The sequence below is a fragment of the Leptodactylus fuscus genome, chromosome 3, assembly GCF_031893055.1.
Source record: "Leptodactylus fuscus isolate aLepFus1 chromosome 3, aLepFus1.hap2, whole genome shotgun sequence".
Lineage (NCBI taxonomy): Eukaryota > Metazoa > Chordata > Amphibia > Anura > Leptodactylidae > Leptodactylus > Leptodactylus fuscus.
In genome coordinates, this window is record NC_134267.1 from 113,344,367 (window position 1) to 113,363,918 (window position 19,552).

Here is a 19,552-nt window from a genome sequence, read left to right on the forward strand (position 1 = left end):
GATTCTAGACATTGGCCAAACATTTCAGAAATCAAACATTCATAATAGAAGTCCCAAGGTATTGGAAGCATGTCGGTCTTACACATACATAGCAGAAACCGAAAGACCAAATATTTCTAGCAGTGGTAGCAGATGTATAGCAGAAACTCATAGGCCACAGATATATTTATTTTAGTTATTTTACTTGCTGATATATTGCCATCATTTTATGCAACACTATACAGACATTCAGGCTAAGGCCCCGAAGGACGATTCACAAGACTTAAAGTACTGCGGGAAAAAACTGCGGCGGGAACGCATCGTGGTTCATCTCCCAGACCTCTGAGCAGAAAGTTCACAACGTTTTCCTCCGCGGACTTTCTGCTACTCTTATATGTACGGGAAAGCCGTCGGTGTTTCCATAGATATAATTGACATGCTGCAATTTCTAAAACCGCACTGGTTTTGGAAATCGCAGCATGTCCGGGTTGCGGTTTGAAACGCAAAGTGGGCATGGTATTCGCATGAATCCCATCCACTTTGCAGATACTGTAAAGCGCTGCGATTTTTCCCGCAGCATTTCTGCTGCGGGCAAATTGCGATGTTTCTGGCCCGTGGGGCCCCGGTCTTACAGTCACTTTCCCATACAGGGCTCAAAATCTAAATTCCATATCAGTATGTCTATTGAGTGTAGAAACAGAAGTACCTGGAGAACAGATGTTGTCTTTGGCTGGATTCAAACCTAGGACTCTAGTGCTACCTCCTAAGCCACTCTGCTGCCCATACTGACATAATGGAAACATGTAGGCCAAACATACGTAACACGAGTCTGGAGGTCACAGGTAACAAAGATATGATCATAATCGAAAGACATACACAGAGATACAAGGCAGAGAGACTAATGAGATCACAGAGTTACAGACATGACTCCGACACTTACTGACTTTCAGGCACAGGTGGAGCTAGAGAAAGTGTTTCCCCTATTTCTACCAAGAAGGGCTTATTTACCTGTGCTTACAGATGAACCTCCATGTTGACCTCTATATGAATTCTGTCCATTGATATGTATTGATATGTATTCATTATTCCACAGCTAATTATATAAGGGTGCATTCACACTGAGTAAACGCTAGCTTATTTTGTAGAGTAAAATTACACTTGTAAATTTTGCTATCCCATTGACTTCAATGATATTTTTTTACAAGTGTAAAAATACGCCTGTAAAAAATACGCCTGTAAAAAATACGCCTGTAAAAATACGCCTGTAAAATGTCATTGAAGTCAATGGGATAGCAAAATTTACAAGTGTAATTTTACTCTACAAAATAAGCTAGCGTTTACTCAGTGTGAATGCACCCTAAAATGGCATTGTAGTGTAGTGTATTGTAAGATTGTAGTTCATTTTTTTTATGGGAACTTTGTTGAATTGACATTTCCTTATATTCACGTTTTGGAGGTACGCAGCCATGGATATTGGGAATTATGTGTAATTCCCTGGTTGCACTACTGCACTAGCAGTTCACTGCTGCTTGAAATTGCTACTAGAGCTGGAAATCTACAGAAAAATCAGCTTATTCCTTGTTGCTTTCCTGTTATAGTGTTTTATGTTTTTTTCTAGCTTGCACTGTATATATGCAACTTGGGGAGTTTTCCTGTAACTTCTCATTCCGATACTGAGGACCCAGAATTGATCTCTGTAGAGATTAAGATTACCAGTTCTTTATGGGTTTAGGCAAACATTCTATTGAAACTGGGGCTGATTCAGTCCCACACTATCCAGTTGAATGGTAGACATTATTCTCCTTTTTGGTTATTATATTTTTAGTGAGCATTCTTGGTGTTTTTAGATGTTTATTAGTGGGAGCAGAAACATTTCTCTGGGTTCCCATGACGTCTGAATGTTATATGGCTGCATAATATGTAGGAGAAGCCTTCATGCAAGCCTAGCAGAGCATGCATAATTTTCTCAACTAGAGCTATTGTTACAGGCTAAGAGATGTGTTGATATGTTTATGTAGGCAGGTTTCTCACTTCCACTGAATATTAATGCACAACCAGCAACATGAAGCCTCGCTTACTGTGGAAACAGTGAATGCTTTCTATCCGCAGTCTGTTTTTATAGCAGCAAGTCATTGTTAATGAAACACACTTTTCCTGTATGCTAATAAAACAATGGTTGAGAAAGTTTAGGCTCCCTTTACATGTACGGTATCCCCACAGCAGGCCTGTCCAGCTGTTGGTCTGCAGCGACATGGGGCCTTCTCACCCTGACCTTGAGTCATTTTTTCACTTGCAGTTCTATTGAGGTTAGTGAAGTAAATGTATTGACACAGATTATATATTACTGGGGTTGCAAGGGATGGTGGTGTCAAAAATAAGCATCCCCTCAAGCATCTAGCACTGCCAGGTAAAGAAATGCAAATGCGCCCATGTTTGCCATACTGGTAAAAATACCTTAGAAAGTGTACTTTAATTCTATCAAATGCCTCCTGGTCTCTTTTAAAGGGGTTCTATCAGCAAAATCATGCTGATAGAGCCCCTCGTATGCGTGAATAGCCTTTAAAAAGGCTATTCAGGCACCGTAAATGTTATATTAAACTACCCCCCCCCTTCCCGTTTTAAAATAAAACCCTAAAACAGAATGTGATAAACTCACCCATCGTGCACGGTGGGCGGGCATTCAGGGTCCGCTGTCTCCTTCATCCACACCTCCTCTTCCTGCGATGTCCTCAGGTCCCGTCTTCCTCCGGCGCTCGCGATCTGACATTGCTAAAAGAAAATGGCCTGGGTGCATGCACAGTAGCCGTAGTAGAAGCAGCATGCTATTGCGCATGCGCCCAGGCCCCTTTAAAGGTGCTAACCCTTCCCGTCTGCTGAAGACTAATATCTACCACAGAGGACTTTGGATGTAGCAGGAGACCAGGAAATCTCAGTCTTGAGCAGAGAGAATGGGTTACTTGTGTTAACACACGGCACTTCATGGTGAAAGCAGACGCTTAAGGATCCATTTGCATTTGGTACTGAAGTGAATAAAAATAGATTTTTGTAAGGTGAGGCTAAACATGGGTATGCTTGCACTCCTTTCACCTGCAGCTATAAAGCCGATTGGAGTTGATATAAGGTCATATAGGAAGACCTTGTTTCCATTTGTGTTACAGTTCTGCACCTAGCACTTTCATATAGTATTATATTTTTATTTTCAAAACTACTATGTCCATGGGATTGAGTCTAGACATCTAGATAGGGTTTATCTGCATTATGTTTTGTTGAGGTACCACTCTCTAGAAGAACATTTCCTCTAGTGTATCTGTGTTTCAGGCAGTATAAGGTCTAGTAAGTCTGTTGGTTCAGCTACTAATAGTTTTATGTGAACGGAAGCCAATAGTCTTTATGAAACTCAAAGACCACTGTGGTAAAAAAAATAAAAACCTCCACAGTACTTAGTGCCAACACCTTACGTGCTACTGTTTTATTGCTGCTGAAGAAATGTAGCAAAGTCTGCGAACACCCAGCTGTTCACCATGTGGTCTGCTCCTGTGTGTGCGTGGGGGGGGGGAGCTTTCCCAATGCTCCTATTTGTTTTCCCCACATAAATCTGAGCTTGCGTAAACCTTGCGCACATGCCATCAAGCCATCTGCAAAAGTGCTGGCTGTCACTAAACTGAAATCTAAAGAGATTTCTAGAAGAGATTTTACCAAGGCGGGGAAAGGAAACGTGAAGACATGTATTTGTGAGCAAAGAAAACACCTCCAGTTACCTGCTTGCAGGACTTTTACCCTCTGCATTTATCAAGCAATGGGGGACGGAATCTCTGAACGGAAACCAAGTGTAAACCCAGGCTAAGACTCTGTTCACATCTACATTGCGTCTTCCATTCTTAAAAGGGTATTCACATGTGGGCATTTATGGCTACATCCACAAATGCCAATTATCTCTAGAACAGGATGCTCTGACCCCCATCTACTGTCTTCAGTGAACAGAGGGATGGCCAAAATCAGAAAGATGCTATGGGTACTAAAGAGTATATCATTCATTGTGAATCCCAATTTCATATTGTATGTAATGAATTAATACAGTAAGGTTCCACTCTTTAATTCAATAAGGATTGGAGTTTTGGTTATGACACTTTGTGCTTCAAACTTCACATCCATGATGCTGACAGCTCGTTGTTCCTGCATAACATTGTAAATGTATGACGTGGATGGCGCTGGATCAGCAGCTATGTCTACTTTATCTGCAGCCAATGTCACCTGTAACCTGCAGCTGACACCCTGTGGTATAAGCTTCATTCCCTCAGATGCCATGGGAGCTTCAAGTAAGTGTAGCAGAGGAATAGGGTTAACTTCTGTATGCCCATCATGGCCTCCAATGCAAACTCAGGGTCCTCAGTATAAAAAGTAATCAAAGAGATTTATGTACTCCAAAGTGACACCAATTAAAACTACAAGACATCAGACAAAAAAGTGCCCACAAAAGGTACATTCTCGTCTTTATTACTAATGTTTTTATTGTGACAGAACAGTTCCACCCCTTCCTGAATTCTTTCCAGATTTCCAGTAAAGAATAATAAATGGTGCAGTTAAGAAGTACAATTTAGTAAAAAAAAAAAAACAAAACAAGCCCTCATGTAATTCTGTAAATGGGAAAGTAACAAAGTTACGGCTTTTGGAAGGTGAAAATACAAAAATGCAAACTGGCTGCAGAAGGAAGTAGATATTAGTGGCTTCAGGACAATTGCGCTCTGCTTTAAAGCAATAATTCAGGACAATTCCTTAGACACTGGGGCCAAATACTTCCCCAATAAAAGCACATCTGCATTCGCAGATTATCATATTTGCTTAATATGATACTTTTCAGTTAAAGTAAACCAAATAATTAATAATCCAAGCATGTATTGTACAAATCATTGATGCAACTGTATACTGTATATCTCTGTTTGCATCTTGCTTTTGGCTATGCTAGAGGCATATGTAAGCAAGATTTCTCAGTGTACCTCTGATGTGTCCGTAGTTCCTCATTTATGGAGTCATACCAAAAGTGTCCTTTTGACATATTCAGGGCCTTTTTTTTTTTACTGTACGGTATGTGGAAAAAAGTGGTCTAATATGATTTCCTATGCAGAGAGAACATTTAAATGTTTGAACAAGAAGCGTAAGGTACAGATACAACTTGCCTAATAATTCTGCACACAGTGTATATATGGACACCTCTACTGCAGATAAGTGGACATACTGTATGTAATGAGAGGCATCTATGGGGTAAAGGTCAGAGAGAGAAGACAAGATTGACAGCCTTTATTTCTTCTGTACAGATATCTTCACTAGTCTCCCTCCCCTCCTCCTTTCTGTGATGCCAGTATTATAAATCGGCACTGTTTAGCATTGCATTCCCCATTTGTGTACCACTGTGTGGCTAGGAGAGCACAAAAGACATTTCCAGAAAAGTGCACGTAAGAAAAAACAGCAGCTGATTCACACCATGCTGGGAACTAGTGGCAGAACCTTGGAGTAAGGGCAGATGACTCTGGGCTACCTGGACGCCGACTCTCCCACCACAATCATCAGTGACATCCTGTTTCAAAGGATTGGTATGATTGCTTGTTTCCCTCCCTCTCCCCTCTTTCCCATCTCTGCTGCATTTGCAGTCCTGATAGTATATCTACAACATCCCCCTTCCCACCAGAACAATGCTGGTCTGGCAGGAGGCAAAGGAAAGGGTTGAAAAAAATAATCAACAACAGACCAAAAGCTTCCCACACACCATCCCAACCTAGGCACTGCATTTTCAGTATCAAGTGGCCAATACCTCCATGCTTTAGGTTATAGGTAACTGTTATATATGGTACTTTGGTAATTTTATGGTTCCATTTTTAGTATATGGTTTCTGCTGTTTCCATAACCCCCATTTTTACATGGAGACCTGAAAAGTTCAGATCATTCAACGACTTTTTATTAAATTATTTTTAAAGGGATTCTACCATTAAAACCTTTTTTTTGTGGATAAGATGTCGGAATAGCCTTTAGAACGGCTATTCATCTCTTACCTTTAGACATGGTGTCCGCTGTGCCGTTCCTTAGAAATACCAGTTTTTACTGGTATGCAAATGAGTTCTGTCACAGCGATGGGGGCGGGCCCCAGCACTCAAACAGCGATGGGGCCGTCCCCACCGCTGCCAGAGAAGTGTCTCCAGTGCCGCCTCCTTCTTCGTCTGCCACGTCATCTTCAATGTCTTATTCCGGCGCTTGGAGACACTTCTCATCGCTGTTTGAGCGCTGGGGCCCGCCCCCATTGCTGCGAGAGAACTCATTTGCATACCGGTAAAAATCGGTATTTCTAAGGAATGGTGCAGCGAAGACCACGTCTAAAGGTAAGAGACGAATAGCCTTTCTAAAGGCTATTCCGACATCTTATCCACACAAAAAAAGGTTGTAATGGAAGTATCCCTTTAAGAATATTTTGGACATTAGATTCTGTTCATATTTGCTTTTAGAGTCTCAGACTTTTTGTCACCCATCCCAGGAATTAATTCATTCTGTTGGAAATAGCATCCTGACATTCTCCATTAAACATAATGAAGCCCATCAAGTGTTATCAGTTTGTGTTTATTTTATTTACAAGGATTCAGCATGGTGCCATGATATAGGGAAGACTTTACATTAGTGTAGACTGAGCCTTCCCTTTGCTTGCCCACACCCACCAGCACAGGGTCTTAGACATGACATGATAAAGCTCTGTTTACCACACCAAATTTATCTTGGTATTAAACTTTTGGGATTATGTATTGGGACAACAAATATATAAACTGTTTTTTGTTGCTCTTCTTTAAATCTACCTTGCTTATCTTTAACTGAGGAAGTTATAGAATATTGTATGCATGCATCAAGGGTGTGGCAAGAAGATGGTAAATGAGGCAGTTGCCTAAGATGCAGTGAGGTGAAGATGTGAAAGGGGGCAGAATATGGATTCTGCATGCATGTCTCTTGTAAATGAATAACTTTTCAGCATGCAGAGCTGGGTTTTTTGCATTTTGGGAAAATCTCTAATTTTCATGAAAAAAAAAAACTGTTATAAAATCATAGTTTGGTTATTGGTGTATATTATACTGGGTAGATAAAAGATGTCGAGCTAAAAGGGTGCTGATTGTAACACTATTGCCCAAAGGCCCAGGTAAATCGGGAGCCAGTCCTGTTTGTACATGTATGTATATTTGTGTTTGTATTGTAGCATATAGCAGTATTATACATTTGTGCAGTATAGTGGTACTATTCAGCTCGTGTTCGTTGCTAAAACCTTGTAACGGACACTACTGACGGTCACCAACAGTAGTGTGAACAACCCCTTACTTTATGAAACAAATCCTCTACATATATGACACTATTACACTTTCCTGCTTATGGGGTAACATTTCATTGATTTACATCTTCATGTATCCTGGCAGATTTATCATCAGTAAATTCTTGATCCCACATTAACGCTGCTTTACTTTATATTCCATATGTGGTATGGATAGAATATTTTTGTACACATCTTGCAGTATTATTTTGTGTCCAAAATGTAATATCCAGTATTGCGCTAAAGCTTTGAATAGCCATTTTTTCCATCCTATTTAGATACAAGCAGCGTATTGTGTCCAGTTTTCTAGGTGCTTTAAAGAAAGTACACAGACAGAATATGCTTAGATAAATTCATTCTTCTTTTTGTTGCTACTGTTGAGTCCATGGCATTTGCAGAACAGATTGTGGTTTGTAATGAAAAGGGAAACGAAAATGAAAAATATTGAGTGAACAGCAGGGCCCATTTGATGTGATTATGAAGAATGTTTCTTTATTCCGTCTTTTCTGCTGCAATCTGAAAACAGTAGCAGGGGGTTACAGGCAGACTTCATCGTATGATTGTCAATCACTGTCATTTAACATTTGCAACGGGGAGACATCTTTATGCTGGTCAAATCACAGGAACAGATTTGCAGTTAGTAGTCCATCCAGCCTCCACTAAACAAACAAGGACAGGGCAGTCGCACCAGCATTTCACATAAGAATATAATGGACTCTGCTGACCCCGCTGCCCTCCATTCATCTTCGCTCCAAGCTGAATCAAAGCTTCACTTGCTTTTCTCAATTTCCTTTAATTGCCGTGTGCATGAAGATAAGAAAATTAACAATTTGCATTTAAGAGTCTCAAACAGGAAATTAATCCAGCAACTTAGTTCAGTGTGAAAATACTAACTCTATGGAAGGAGGCTGAGATTGTTAATGTGACCAAATGATTTGTGGAAAACACGATTGTCTTTTTAAGTTGTGCTGTACACTTCCAGTGAACTGTATCCAGGGTGGTTATAGCAATTTACCCGGTATGTGCCTCAAAAAGCATCACAAAGGCTAAACATGAAGCATTTGCTATATAGAGTTTAATCAGTAAATTGTATACAATATTGTTGTGTAATTCACATCAGTACATGATCCATGTGCACAGTGACTCCACCAGCAGAATAGTGTGTTCAGCAATACAGGGCAAGTCATACACTGGGAATGAAGAATGTGTATTGTAGGAAAGGACTTTGCTTTCATTGCACATAATTAGCAATGCTTCTGTATATGATGGACTATGTAATATATATGGGAACATTTAAGCTTAGACTGTATGATAAGGGCAGTGAAATAGTGGGAAAAAGGGATGGCTATGGAGTAACTGCTATAGGTCTATTATCTTGTACTGTGTTATAATCTGCCTATCTATATGTCTGTCTAGTTATTTAATAGAGAAATGTGTAGAGCACGCAGCTAGTGCACACAGAACACAAAATCCACCATATGGTGGTACAACTCATTTAGCAAGCCTCCTGCTAGGTACTAATGCCCAGAGGAGTGTTTTACATAAAGTGTGAGAAAAACTGTTTACTACTGGCAGAAGGGAGAGAAGATGTGTTACCTCACGCACAAGGTTGTAGCACTAATGTTACTGCTCCATGCTATGCATTCTGTATCATCATTTCATCGCTAGTCACAAAATCTCACAATTACAGATTTCCATAGTTTCTTATACAAACCGGTAGCAGAAAGGAATCTCCTTGAATCCAGAGGACAATGGCCTTGTGTGACTGTGTTGTGGTTTGGTTTGTGGCAGGGTAGCTGCATGGTCCTGGAGATAGCGGTCACTACTGAGCCAAAGACTACCTGGACACAAAAGACGTAACATTAGAAGAATACAAGACAGTGTGCAATAATAATCATATTCTATTCCGTACAGCCATCTCTCTGAACAGTCTTACTATGTATATCATATACACTTAGAGCTTCACAAATCTACTACTCTACTCTACTCTATTAGTGTATTGTCTAGCTAGCAGTCACCTAATATCATGTGATTGTTGGAATAGCTTCTTTTTGTTTTTTTAAAGCAATGTGCCTTTTTGACTAATATTTGGAGCATTGTGTAAAAGACAGCTGATTTTGTGCTGATTTTTACACAGTCCAGTCGCATTAATTTGACCACCTGTCAAAATCCAGAATAACCACCTTTGGCAGAGCAGACCGCTGCGAGACATGCAGGAAGAGAAGGAATGTTGTGATGATGTTTACTGGGATGTTGAGCCATGCCAACTCCAGTGCCATGGCCAGCTGCGCTAGGTTACACAGTTATGCATCCATGGTGCGAACAACCCGATCGAGCTGGTCCCACAGATGCTCGATTGGGTTCTAGTCCGGGGAATTTACTGGCCAAGGGAGTATAGTAAACTCATCCTGGTGCTCCTTGAACCATGCACGTACAATGCAAACTTTATGACAAGTTGCATTGTCCTGCTGATAGATGCCATCATCCTGAGGAAAAACAATTTGCGTGTAGGGGTGAACATGGTCTGCAAGGATAGATGCCTACTTGTGTTGATCCATCGTGCCTTCCACAATGATAATGAACCCAGATGGCTGATGACACGTGCCTTCTGCAATTGGTTATTTAACGTTGACGTCAAAAGTAGGCCGTGGTCACATTAATATGACTGGACTGTGTGGTTCCTCCAGGTGCCATAGTGTATAATGAATTCACTTTGTACATAAAAAGGTATTCCAGAGGTTACATGGTTAATTTAATTCGCTTCGGGCAATCTGACACATGTGCAGTATGTCCAAATGTATAGAAAGTCTACAGAGATGAAGGAACCTGGCAACAACAGTCATGCGGGTCAGCAATACAGCATCTATTGGGATCTGTCATGAGGTAATTTTAGGGATTTTTTTATGAATAAACAGTGCCATCGTAACTATAAATATGTATAACTGAGCATCAAAGGGTATTCTGATAATTCACAGGAATTCCCATGCATCTAGTATGAATAGTGCAAAAGTTCTAGTCACCTGTATGTGACTGCCAAAGCAGAGCCACGTTCTATCTCTGGCAGGCCATTAGATTTCAATAAGGCAACTGTGCATATGTGTGTGTTAAAGGGGTTGTCCCATCACAAGGATCCTATATATACTGCTTGTTAATGTGAATGTAAGACTTTTCCTAAATACATTGCTTCAGCAAAACTGCTTTGTTTGTTCACCATCTTACTTTATTAATTTTTTTGACACATTCCTTGACTTATCTGGTCATAAGTCAAGTGATGTATCTTCTGCTCTGAGGGGGGAGGGAGGAGGGGCTATGTGCACGGGAGCGAGCCTGGAGGGGGTAGTTTACCCTTTGGGGGGAAGGGGCCGCCAATACAGACCCGGCATCCGCTGTAATAGAGAGGCGGATGCCGGGGAGGGTTAGACGCCAGCACAGATGCCAGCAACATCGCTATGCTCCTGCCCTGCATGAAGCCAGCGGCGGCAGGAGCGATGCTGCTATTCGGGAGGGGGGGGGGGGCGGAGGAGCGGAATAACAGCATCGCTTCTGCCGCTGCTGGCTTCATGCAGGGTAGGAGCATAGCGATGTTGCTGGCATCTGTGCCGGCGTCTGTGCATCTGTGCCGGCGTCTACACTACCCGGCATCCGCCTCTCTATTACAGCGGATGCCGGGTCTGTATTCACATATGCAAAGCCAAGCGGCGAGATGCCGCTGGCCCTGCATGCATGCTCATAGACCAGTCTAGCCTTCACAATGCGAATACAGACCCGGCACCCGCTGTAATAGAGAGAGGCGGATGTCGGGTCTGTATTCGCATTGTGAAGGCTAGACTGGTCTATGAGCGCGCACGCAAGGCCAGCGGCATCTCGCCGCTTGGCTTTGCATATGTGACCCCGCCCACCAATGACGCAACAAAGCCGGAAGACAGAAGATTTCACAGCAACGAAGACTGGTGAGTATGCAACGTGGGAATACCCCTTTAAGTGCAGCTCCATTCATATGGGGTGCACCAGACCCCCCATTCTATTGGTTGCACACCCAACAATCGAACAGCAGAATGCTCTTTTAATTTTTGCTATTCATCAGAATACACCTCTAAGGAATATATACTGATAACGTATTATAGGGTATTTGACATTTGTTCCTAATTATATGGGGGGTTTTTAAGCCAAAGCAAAATCTGTGCATTCTTACTGGAAGAATTCTCTATATGTGTGTTCATCCCGGTTTTTGGCAATCTGTACACTCACTCCTTTCTAAAGAGAGAGACTATGTTTCGATGATATATAAAATGTGGTCACTGTTATTATAATTCCACCATATCTACAAAGCATCATCTTTCTCCTGTTGCTGGTACTATTTTAGTAAGCAAGAGTTTTGTCTGAAAATTATATATTTAACCAATGGAAAGTTACCAACACTCTTTGTTTTTGCAGGATGCTGAAGAGTACACAGACCTCCCTGTCAGGCACAATGAGGATCAAATGAACTGTGAGCTGGCGAAACACCTTCCTATTGAAGTAAACCCACATTCCATGGACAGCGCACACACCAAAACACATTTGCTTCTGCAAGCCCATTTCAGTAGGGCCTCGCTACCTTGTCCGGACTATGCTACTGACACCAAAACGGTCCTGGATCAAGCTATAAGAGTGTGTCAGGTAAACTTTTCAGATTTTTTTTTTTTTTGTACCTTCCGTAAACTCATTTGTTCCAATATGGTTATCTTTCACCAGAAATGGTATCTGTTACATGTCAGATTCACAAGTGTTATGGATTGCCAGACAATTATAAAAACTATGCACAACTCCCTTGTAATGAGTTGAAAAATATTTACTGCCAAATTTCACTTTTCTTTCTCATTCTGGGTAAATTCTAAAGAGATATCACATTGTTTCCACTGCGAGTAAATACTCCGACCCTCTCTCCCTATATACTTCTTTCCTGTAGTTGGATAAAGTTAGGGACCAAAAGGAAGGACCGCGCTTCACCAGATGTCAAGAAAAACCAATTTATTAAAGTTCAACAGCAAACGCGTTTCGGGCATACATCGCCCTTCTTCAAGTGCAAAGGAACTGTGTGAATAATGATATAAAACATGGCAAATATACGTCTAAATTTCAAATAAACTAATGTGACAAAGTAAATTCAATAAAATTATACATCTCAATTCATAACTCATAGTTCATGAATGTTAGATATCTATAGATACCACATAACATTATTCAGTTCATTAATCATTACATATATAAATATCAGTCACATCACAATAAGGCTACTTTTCCATATTTAGCCAAAGTCCAGAGTTACCTAGGTCTGGACCTGGATATATACTATAGATTAGCAATCAGATATACCTACATATATATATACATACATACACACATACACGCATATATATTCCTACATATACGCACATGCACATATATCAGTTACATCCCAGTGGGGCCATTTTGTTCAAATATGGCCATAATCCAAAATTTCACAGGTATAGACCTGGATATATAGTATGAACTAGTGCCATTAAGCATATTTGCTTAGACTATTTCAGAGACCACTTAATAAGTGCAATGAGTCAAATTATTCTCTAAATAAAACCAGTGTAAGTTCCAGTGTGGCTTGTTAAAATTTCCCCCCCAAAAAAAGAGAGAGGAGCCTGGATCTAAATAGATCCACTTACCTGCCGTGGTGTATAAGCTTGCCTGGAAGACCAGATGTACGGTCTTCAATAGCAGCAAGCATTTTTATTTAATTGGTGGGCGTGGAGACCAAAGCCCGCGCCGCCCGGGGGACACACGCGCACTGTAGTGCACGTGTCTCCCAACTCGGGCAGCGCTCGGCGTCTTGAGATGCTCAGTGCGCACGCGCGGGTTGGCTTTCCCACGCATGCGCAATGAGAAGCATCCCGTGCCGATGCTTCTATGTGCCGCGCATATACACTGACATCGGTCAGCCGCTCCGACCTAGCGAGCACTTCGGATAGATGTAAAGCCCATTACTTTTGGGTACAATTATAGAAGCTACAGGGATGGATATTGGATTAGTGGATACATTGCTAGAAAACCCATGTTTTGGATATTGGAAAAGTAGATACATTACTAGAAAATGGGCACTTGTATGAGAGAAATAAATAATATTAGCACTGGGTTAGTGGCACTACATGAATAAATAATTAAATAAATAAATAATACATCAATTGTACATGCATAAGACTGGGCTATTAAAATCTGATAACTGATATTGAAATTAAATAAATAAATACATGGCTGGATCCACATGAGTCAATTAAAGTAAACTATATTGTAAAAGCGAGTACATTAAAATTACCTGACGGGCTAAAAAATAATAAATAATAAATAAATAAAAGGGGCCCTATATAATGGGTTCCCAAATGGGGTAGGATATAGGGGTTAATCCTGGGAATACCGGTACATACTAAAAATTATATATATATATATATAAGGTTACACTCAGTCCTAAATTAATGTATAGAACAATGTAAAATTGATAGGTAAATGTGGATTATAAGTTCCTATATATTACCCAATCTACGTGATAAGGCAATGGTTAGCAGAATGTGGTATACATAAGATTGGTCAGGTCAGAAAATCACCATATGAATAATTTATAAAAAATATATATACAGTAAAATCATATGGGAATAGCTGGAATGTTGTTATTTACAGGGTATTTTAAGATCCTCCTACATCCTCTAATGCCTCATTAAGGCCTGTAGGGGTGAGTGTGTCCATCTTATATATCCAGTACATCTCTTTCTTGCAGAGGGCATTAAATCTATTCCCACAGGATGAAGGTATATAGTCGATCGGAGTGATTGTAAAATTCTCAAATGATCCATTATGTACTGCAGCTGCATGGCGTGATACGCTGTGTTTGAGGAATTTGTTTACAACATTAGAACGATGTTTATTTATTCTCTCCATGTTTTATATCATTATTCACACAGTTCCTTTGCACTTGAAGAAGGGCGATGTATGCCCGAAACGCGTTTGCTGTTGAACTTTAATAAACTGGTTTTTCTTAACATCTGGTGAAGCACGGTCCTTCCTTTTGGTCCCTAACTATATCCTTCACACCTTCGGTGAACAGGACCCAGTCGCTCAATCACCTATAGGGAGGAACCCCCTAGAATTGGTTTCCAGGCTTTTACAGTAGTTGTGAATTCTTCACAACTCTACCAGGTGAGAGTGCATTTAAACCTGCTACTACACCTTTAATTTAACAATACTTCACCATATACAGCTCGGTGCTGTTTTTTGTTTTTTCTCTGTAGTTGGATAAGGTAGTTTTCACATTTTGTCTTCTGATCCTCCTGTTTTATGTCGAGAGAGGAATATAAACTTCTACTTTTTAGGGTAAAAGGAAATGTATGCCATATGTTTACCATATTGTTAAGAACATAGGTACATTTGAACAAATACATGTGGCACATTAAACTTGGCGCAATCCTGAGTCCCACCAATTTGTGGATTTCAGGGTGCTTATGTTTTTAAAGGGGTTTTCCCACCAAAGCAAGTTATCTATCTACTGAATAGGGGCTAACTTTCAGATCAATGGAACCTACACCAATCACAAAAACAAATGGGTGTTTTGCTCCCTGGTATGAATAGAGTGGTGATTAAAAAGCCCCCCCCCCCCCCATTCTATTAGTGTAGTCAAGGGAGACAGCTGAGCTGGACTTTGGTTATCTTTGCCAGTCCCATTTAAATGGATGATGCAAGGCCTTTTCAGGGCAGCTGAATCCCTTCTGATCTTCCCCATAGTCCCACATATCTCATGTCCAGTGTATAGGGAAATATGCCAATTTGTGAGCTCCCATACAAAATATAATGTTCTTTACTGCACACCCCAAAGTATATATAATACTCTCTCCAGTGTTCACCCCACAGTATATACAATGCTGTCTCTAGTGCTCCCCACAGTACATATACTATACCTAATTCCCCCACTGTATAAATAATGCTATGTCCAATGGCTCCCATCCTATACAGTGCTGTCCCCAGTGCCCCCCACCCTTTACAATACTGTCCCCAGTTGTCTCAAATCTTTATAATGCTCTCCATAGTTGTCTCCATTTTTTATAATGTACTCCCTAGTTGTCCTCATTGTTTATAATGCTCTCCCCAGTGGCCCCCATGCTTTATGTTTAATCAAGAATTATTAAAGATTTTTCAAATACAATAAAGGATGAAAACAATGAGAATGAACAAATGGCGCAAAGGCGTTCAGACCACTCCTGTATATAGGAGGTTAGAGGAAAGCCCTGCCCAACACTATAGAATGCAATATAATTTTTTTTTAAAAAGGGGGCGGTAGGCTCAGGTGCATGGGACCATAAAAACAATGTCTTCAAGTATATGGGGACGAACAAACAGACAAAGGAAACAAACAATGGAAACCGCAATCAGGAGGACACATAAGGAAGGGAGGGGGACTCAGGTCAAACAGGAGGACCCCATGCTTTATAATGCTTTCTCCAGTGTCCCCCACACTTTATAATACAGTCCCCATTGGCCCCCACCCTTTATAAGCTGTTTCCAGTTCTTCCCTTTTATAATGTTCTTATACTAGCTGTTATATGTAACGAAAAACAGTAATAGTTACCAGTCCTGTTCCAGGGAGCTCTGTGCAGATCTCCTCCTCTTGTCTTGTACAGACATTACTAGCAGCTGCATGAGTGATGGAGCAAGGAGCTGAAGTCTTCCTGCTTCACCATTCTTTTTACTCTTATTTGTGAATAGAGCAAATGATAACTCCTGCAGCTGAGTACGTTACAGTTACCAACTTTTGTCTTAAATAGGCAGCACAGTGGCTGGGTTAGAAGCACTAAAGAGTCTTGCACCATTTTCAGATTTTTTGTATAGGGAGTATGTTTCCTTCTAAGGGTGCATGCACACTACGTAACGCCGGGCGTGTATGAGAGCCGTACACGCCGGCGTTACAGCAGGGCTGCCGAACACTTCCCATTCACTTCAATGGGAGCGCTTGTAACAGCGGCGTTTACGAGCGCTCCCATTGAAGTGAATGGGAAGTGTTCGGCAGTCTGCCGTAATTCCGGCGTGTACGGCTCTCATACACGCCCGGCGTTACGTAGTGTGCATGCACCCTAAAAGAGGAAGTTGTTCGCACTATATTCTTCTTTCCATTCAACACAAGAGATTTTAAAGATAATACCAGAATACAACATTTCTGAGTACCATTGTATAGAAGAATATATAGGAAGGTTGGAAAAGCATTGATCATAGTATGCATGAGAGTGATGAGCTATTGTACTGAGGACTTTGTAATATCTTTTTAATTCAATATGTAGCTACAGACTTTATTGAATTGATTGATAAGCAAAGAAAATGTTGGACTCTGATTCTCTGCATGGTTCCATTGGATTCTGGACTGCTGCTGTTAATCTCACTTACTTTGTGTGCAGTGCTAACATAAAGCCTTCCCTAGCATATGGCAGGTTTATGTTAAAATAAACTTTGATTTCACAGTAAAAATACTTTGGCAACTTAAATTGGTTTACATTAGAATATTCTGGTGCAACATATTAGCTTTCTACTGTAAAACAGTTGTGCTGCACTCGTCCTTCACCGAATGTGTAGAAAATGTAAGAAAAAAACAAGTACATCAAAATTTGTGGGTTTTTTCCTCTGCGGGGGGCTTTTTTTCTTTACCTTTTTTTTATTTAATTTGCGCTCTCCATAAATAATTGTAAATCTTCCTATGTTGACATAGTTGCCATGGTGACAATATGATTGTGCATAAATGATTTTAGAAAATCTGTTATGCCAAATAAGTTGTTAATGTTAATCCATTAGATTGTAATAATATAGAATGTGTACTCGAAAAATTGCATTTATGCATAATAATACATTTATTTCAGTTCAATGAGGACATGTAAGTACAAGTAGAAGAAGAAGTAAATAGAAATCAATATTAAAATCAACCAGTTAAAGGGGTATTCCCATCTCAGATATTTATGGTATATCTACAGGCTTAAAGGGGTTGGCCACTTTCAGACCAATATTGACAAACAAATGTACAATACAAAGATATACAATTTTCCAATATACTTTCTGTATCAATTCCTCACGGTTTTCTAGATCTCTGCTTGCTGTCATTCATTCTGTTACTACTAGAGGATAAAAGTCTGACCATGGTCATGTGATTTACGGTCCATGGTCATGTGACTTACAGTCCATGGTCATGTGATGAGTACACAGGTGCCGCTCGTTATAGTCACAGCACAGTAATCAGACATCTGCCTGGTAATCAGCTGTGCACCTGTGTGTTCATCACATGACCATGGACCGTAAGTCACATGACCATGGTCAGAGTTTTATCCTCTAGAAGTAACAGAATGAATGACAGCAAGCAGAGATCTAGAAAACCGTGAGGAATTGATACAGAAAGTATATTGGAAAATTGTATATCTTTTATTGTACATTTGTTTGTCAATATTGGTCTGAAAGTGGCCAATCCCTTTAAGATTAAAAAAAAATTACAGACCGATGAAAGCCTTACTTCTGAGACCCGCTCAGTCCCCTATCCTGGAGATTGTGACTAGCTAGCTGTATAGCGTCAGATATTAGTATTGTTTGTTGTGCAAATGATTGTGTGGTGAGTAATTTAACCATTACACTGCTTGCTTTTTTCACGTGCTAAACCACCATGTAATAAATCAGGCCATGCTTTCATGGTTATTTGGAACAGAACCACACTTGCCAACTTCTAAGCTACGATATCAGAGAGATGTTTAAAATTAGCTGACATATTAGCTGATTCTAGATTTTTTTTTTTTTTTTGGGGGGGGGGAGGGGGCGTTTTCTTTCCCATCCAATCCAGATTATCATGATGACTTCATGCTGCCAGAGTCTTACTGGATTGTTCATTTATGACCATTGCCCCAAGGGACCTGAATGAGCACCTTACCTTCACATGCTTTCCATAGGTGGAGATGTCCCCCTGTTCCTTCAGAGTGGAATCTTAACCTTTATTTCTTCATCTGACAATTATTTCTGGTTAAAGAAGGACTGCTCAGAAGAAGATTCACAGGCTCCATGTTCCCTCCAGATAAATTTGTAAAGAGAGGGTCTTAAAAGTGAAAGCCTGTTTCTTTACTATGTCAGATGATTTTAGAGGAATACTCCTTCATCAGATCAGGTAGACTTACAGACTAGAATGGCAATTGTGTGCTATTGAACAGCGGGGTATAACACCTGTGACTATACAGGTCACATAATTATTACATATTGGTACCCAATTCCTGTATTAATCGTGTAGACTCATAAAGAAGGAATTTCTATTTTTGTTTAGCAATGCTGGATTTTCCATTAGGCACAAGGTGATCCTGTGAGCAATGCTACCTATGACTCTAGGTCATGGCTGGATTACAGTTAATGCAGTGGGAGACGGCATGGTGCCACTATTATTATTTTTTATCCAAACGTGACTTCTAAATCCTGTCGTTAAATTATTGGTCCTTATGCAGATGAATGCTTTAAAGGGGTTCTATCATTGGGAAAAGTCATTTTTAACTAATCACATCCCTGCATAGCCTTTAGAAAGGCTATTTCACACGTAGCTTTTGTATGTAAATTGCACAGGAAGTTCCCAGCAGCACTTCTCTCTGCTATTCTCTCTTATCTGTGTGTACAAACAGGAAGCTGAGTCAGCAGCAGCAGCCTGTGCTGTATACACCCATAGGAAAGAATAGCAGAGGGTGCACGATGAGACTCCCGAGGTGCACCAGTATAGTTAGCTAATGAATAAAAACGGTCTCATTTAAAAACCACTGGGGCAATTTACATACAAAAGGTAGGAGTGGAATAGTCTTTCTAAAGGCTATGCAAGGATGTGATTAGTAAAAAATGATTATTCCCAATGATAGAGCCCCTTTAAGTAAAATTTATTGTTATAAAAAGTGCTGCCAAAGAAATAAAAATGAACTCTGCAATGGAGTGGAAAACTTCTGACATTTTTAGAATGGTAGAGCTTAAATAATTCACTATAAATGGCCATTCTAAAGTTTTGGGTATTTCTATGTCTAATTTAAACACACACATATATATATATATATATATATATATATATATATATATATATATATATATTAGATCGATTCCTTTCATCTGGTCTCTGATAGTCCCCAGAATATTCCATATAGACTGATATTTGTTGGTGTTGAATTGTTTTGAGTGTTTTTTTATTCTACTGGATGGCTT

The 19,552-nt window shown here is 40.2% G+C and overlaps 1 protein-coding gene across 1 annotated transcript in view; it reads left to right on the forward strand.

The window, feature by feature from the left end:
• Positions 1–19,552, forward strand: part of ASCC3 (activating signal cointegrator 1 complex subunit 3) — a 454,027-nt gene that overhangs the window by 407,025 nt on the left and 27,450 nt on the right. The window contains exon 37 of the mRNA XM_075268175.1: positions 11,747–11,971. Coding sequence (XP_075124276.1) covers positions 11,747–11,971 — 225 coding nt within the window. The remainder of the gene's footprint in view (positions 1–11,746; positions 11,972–19,552) is intronic.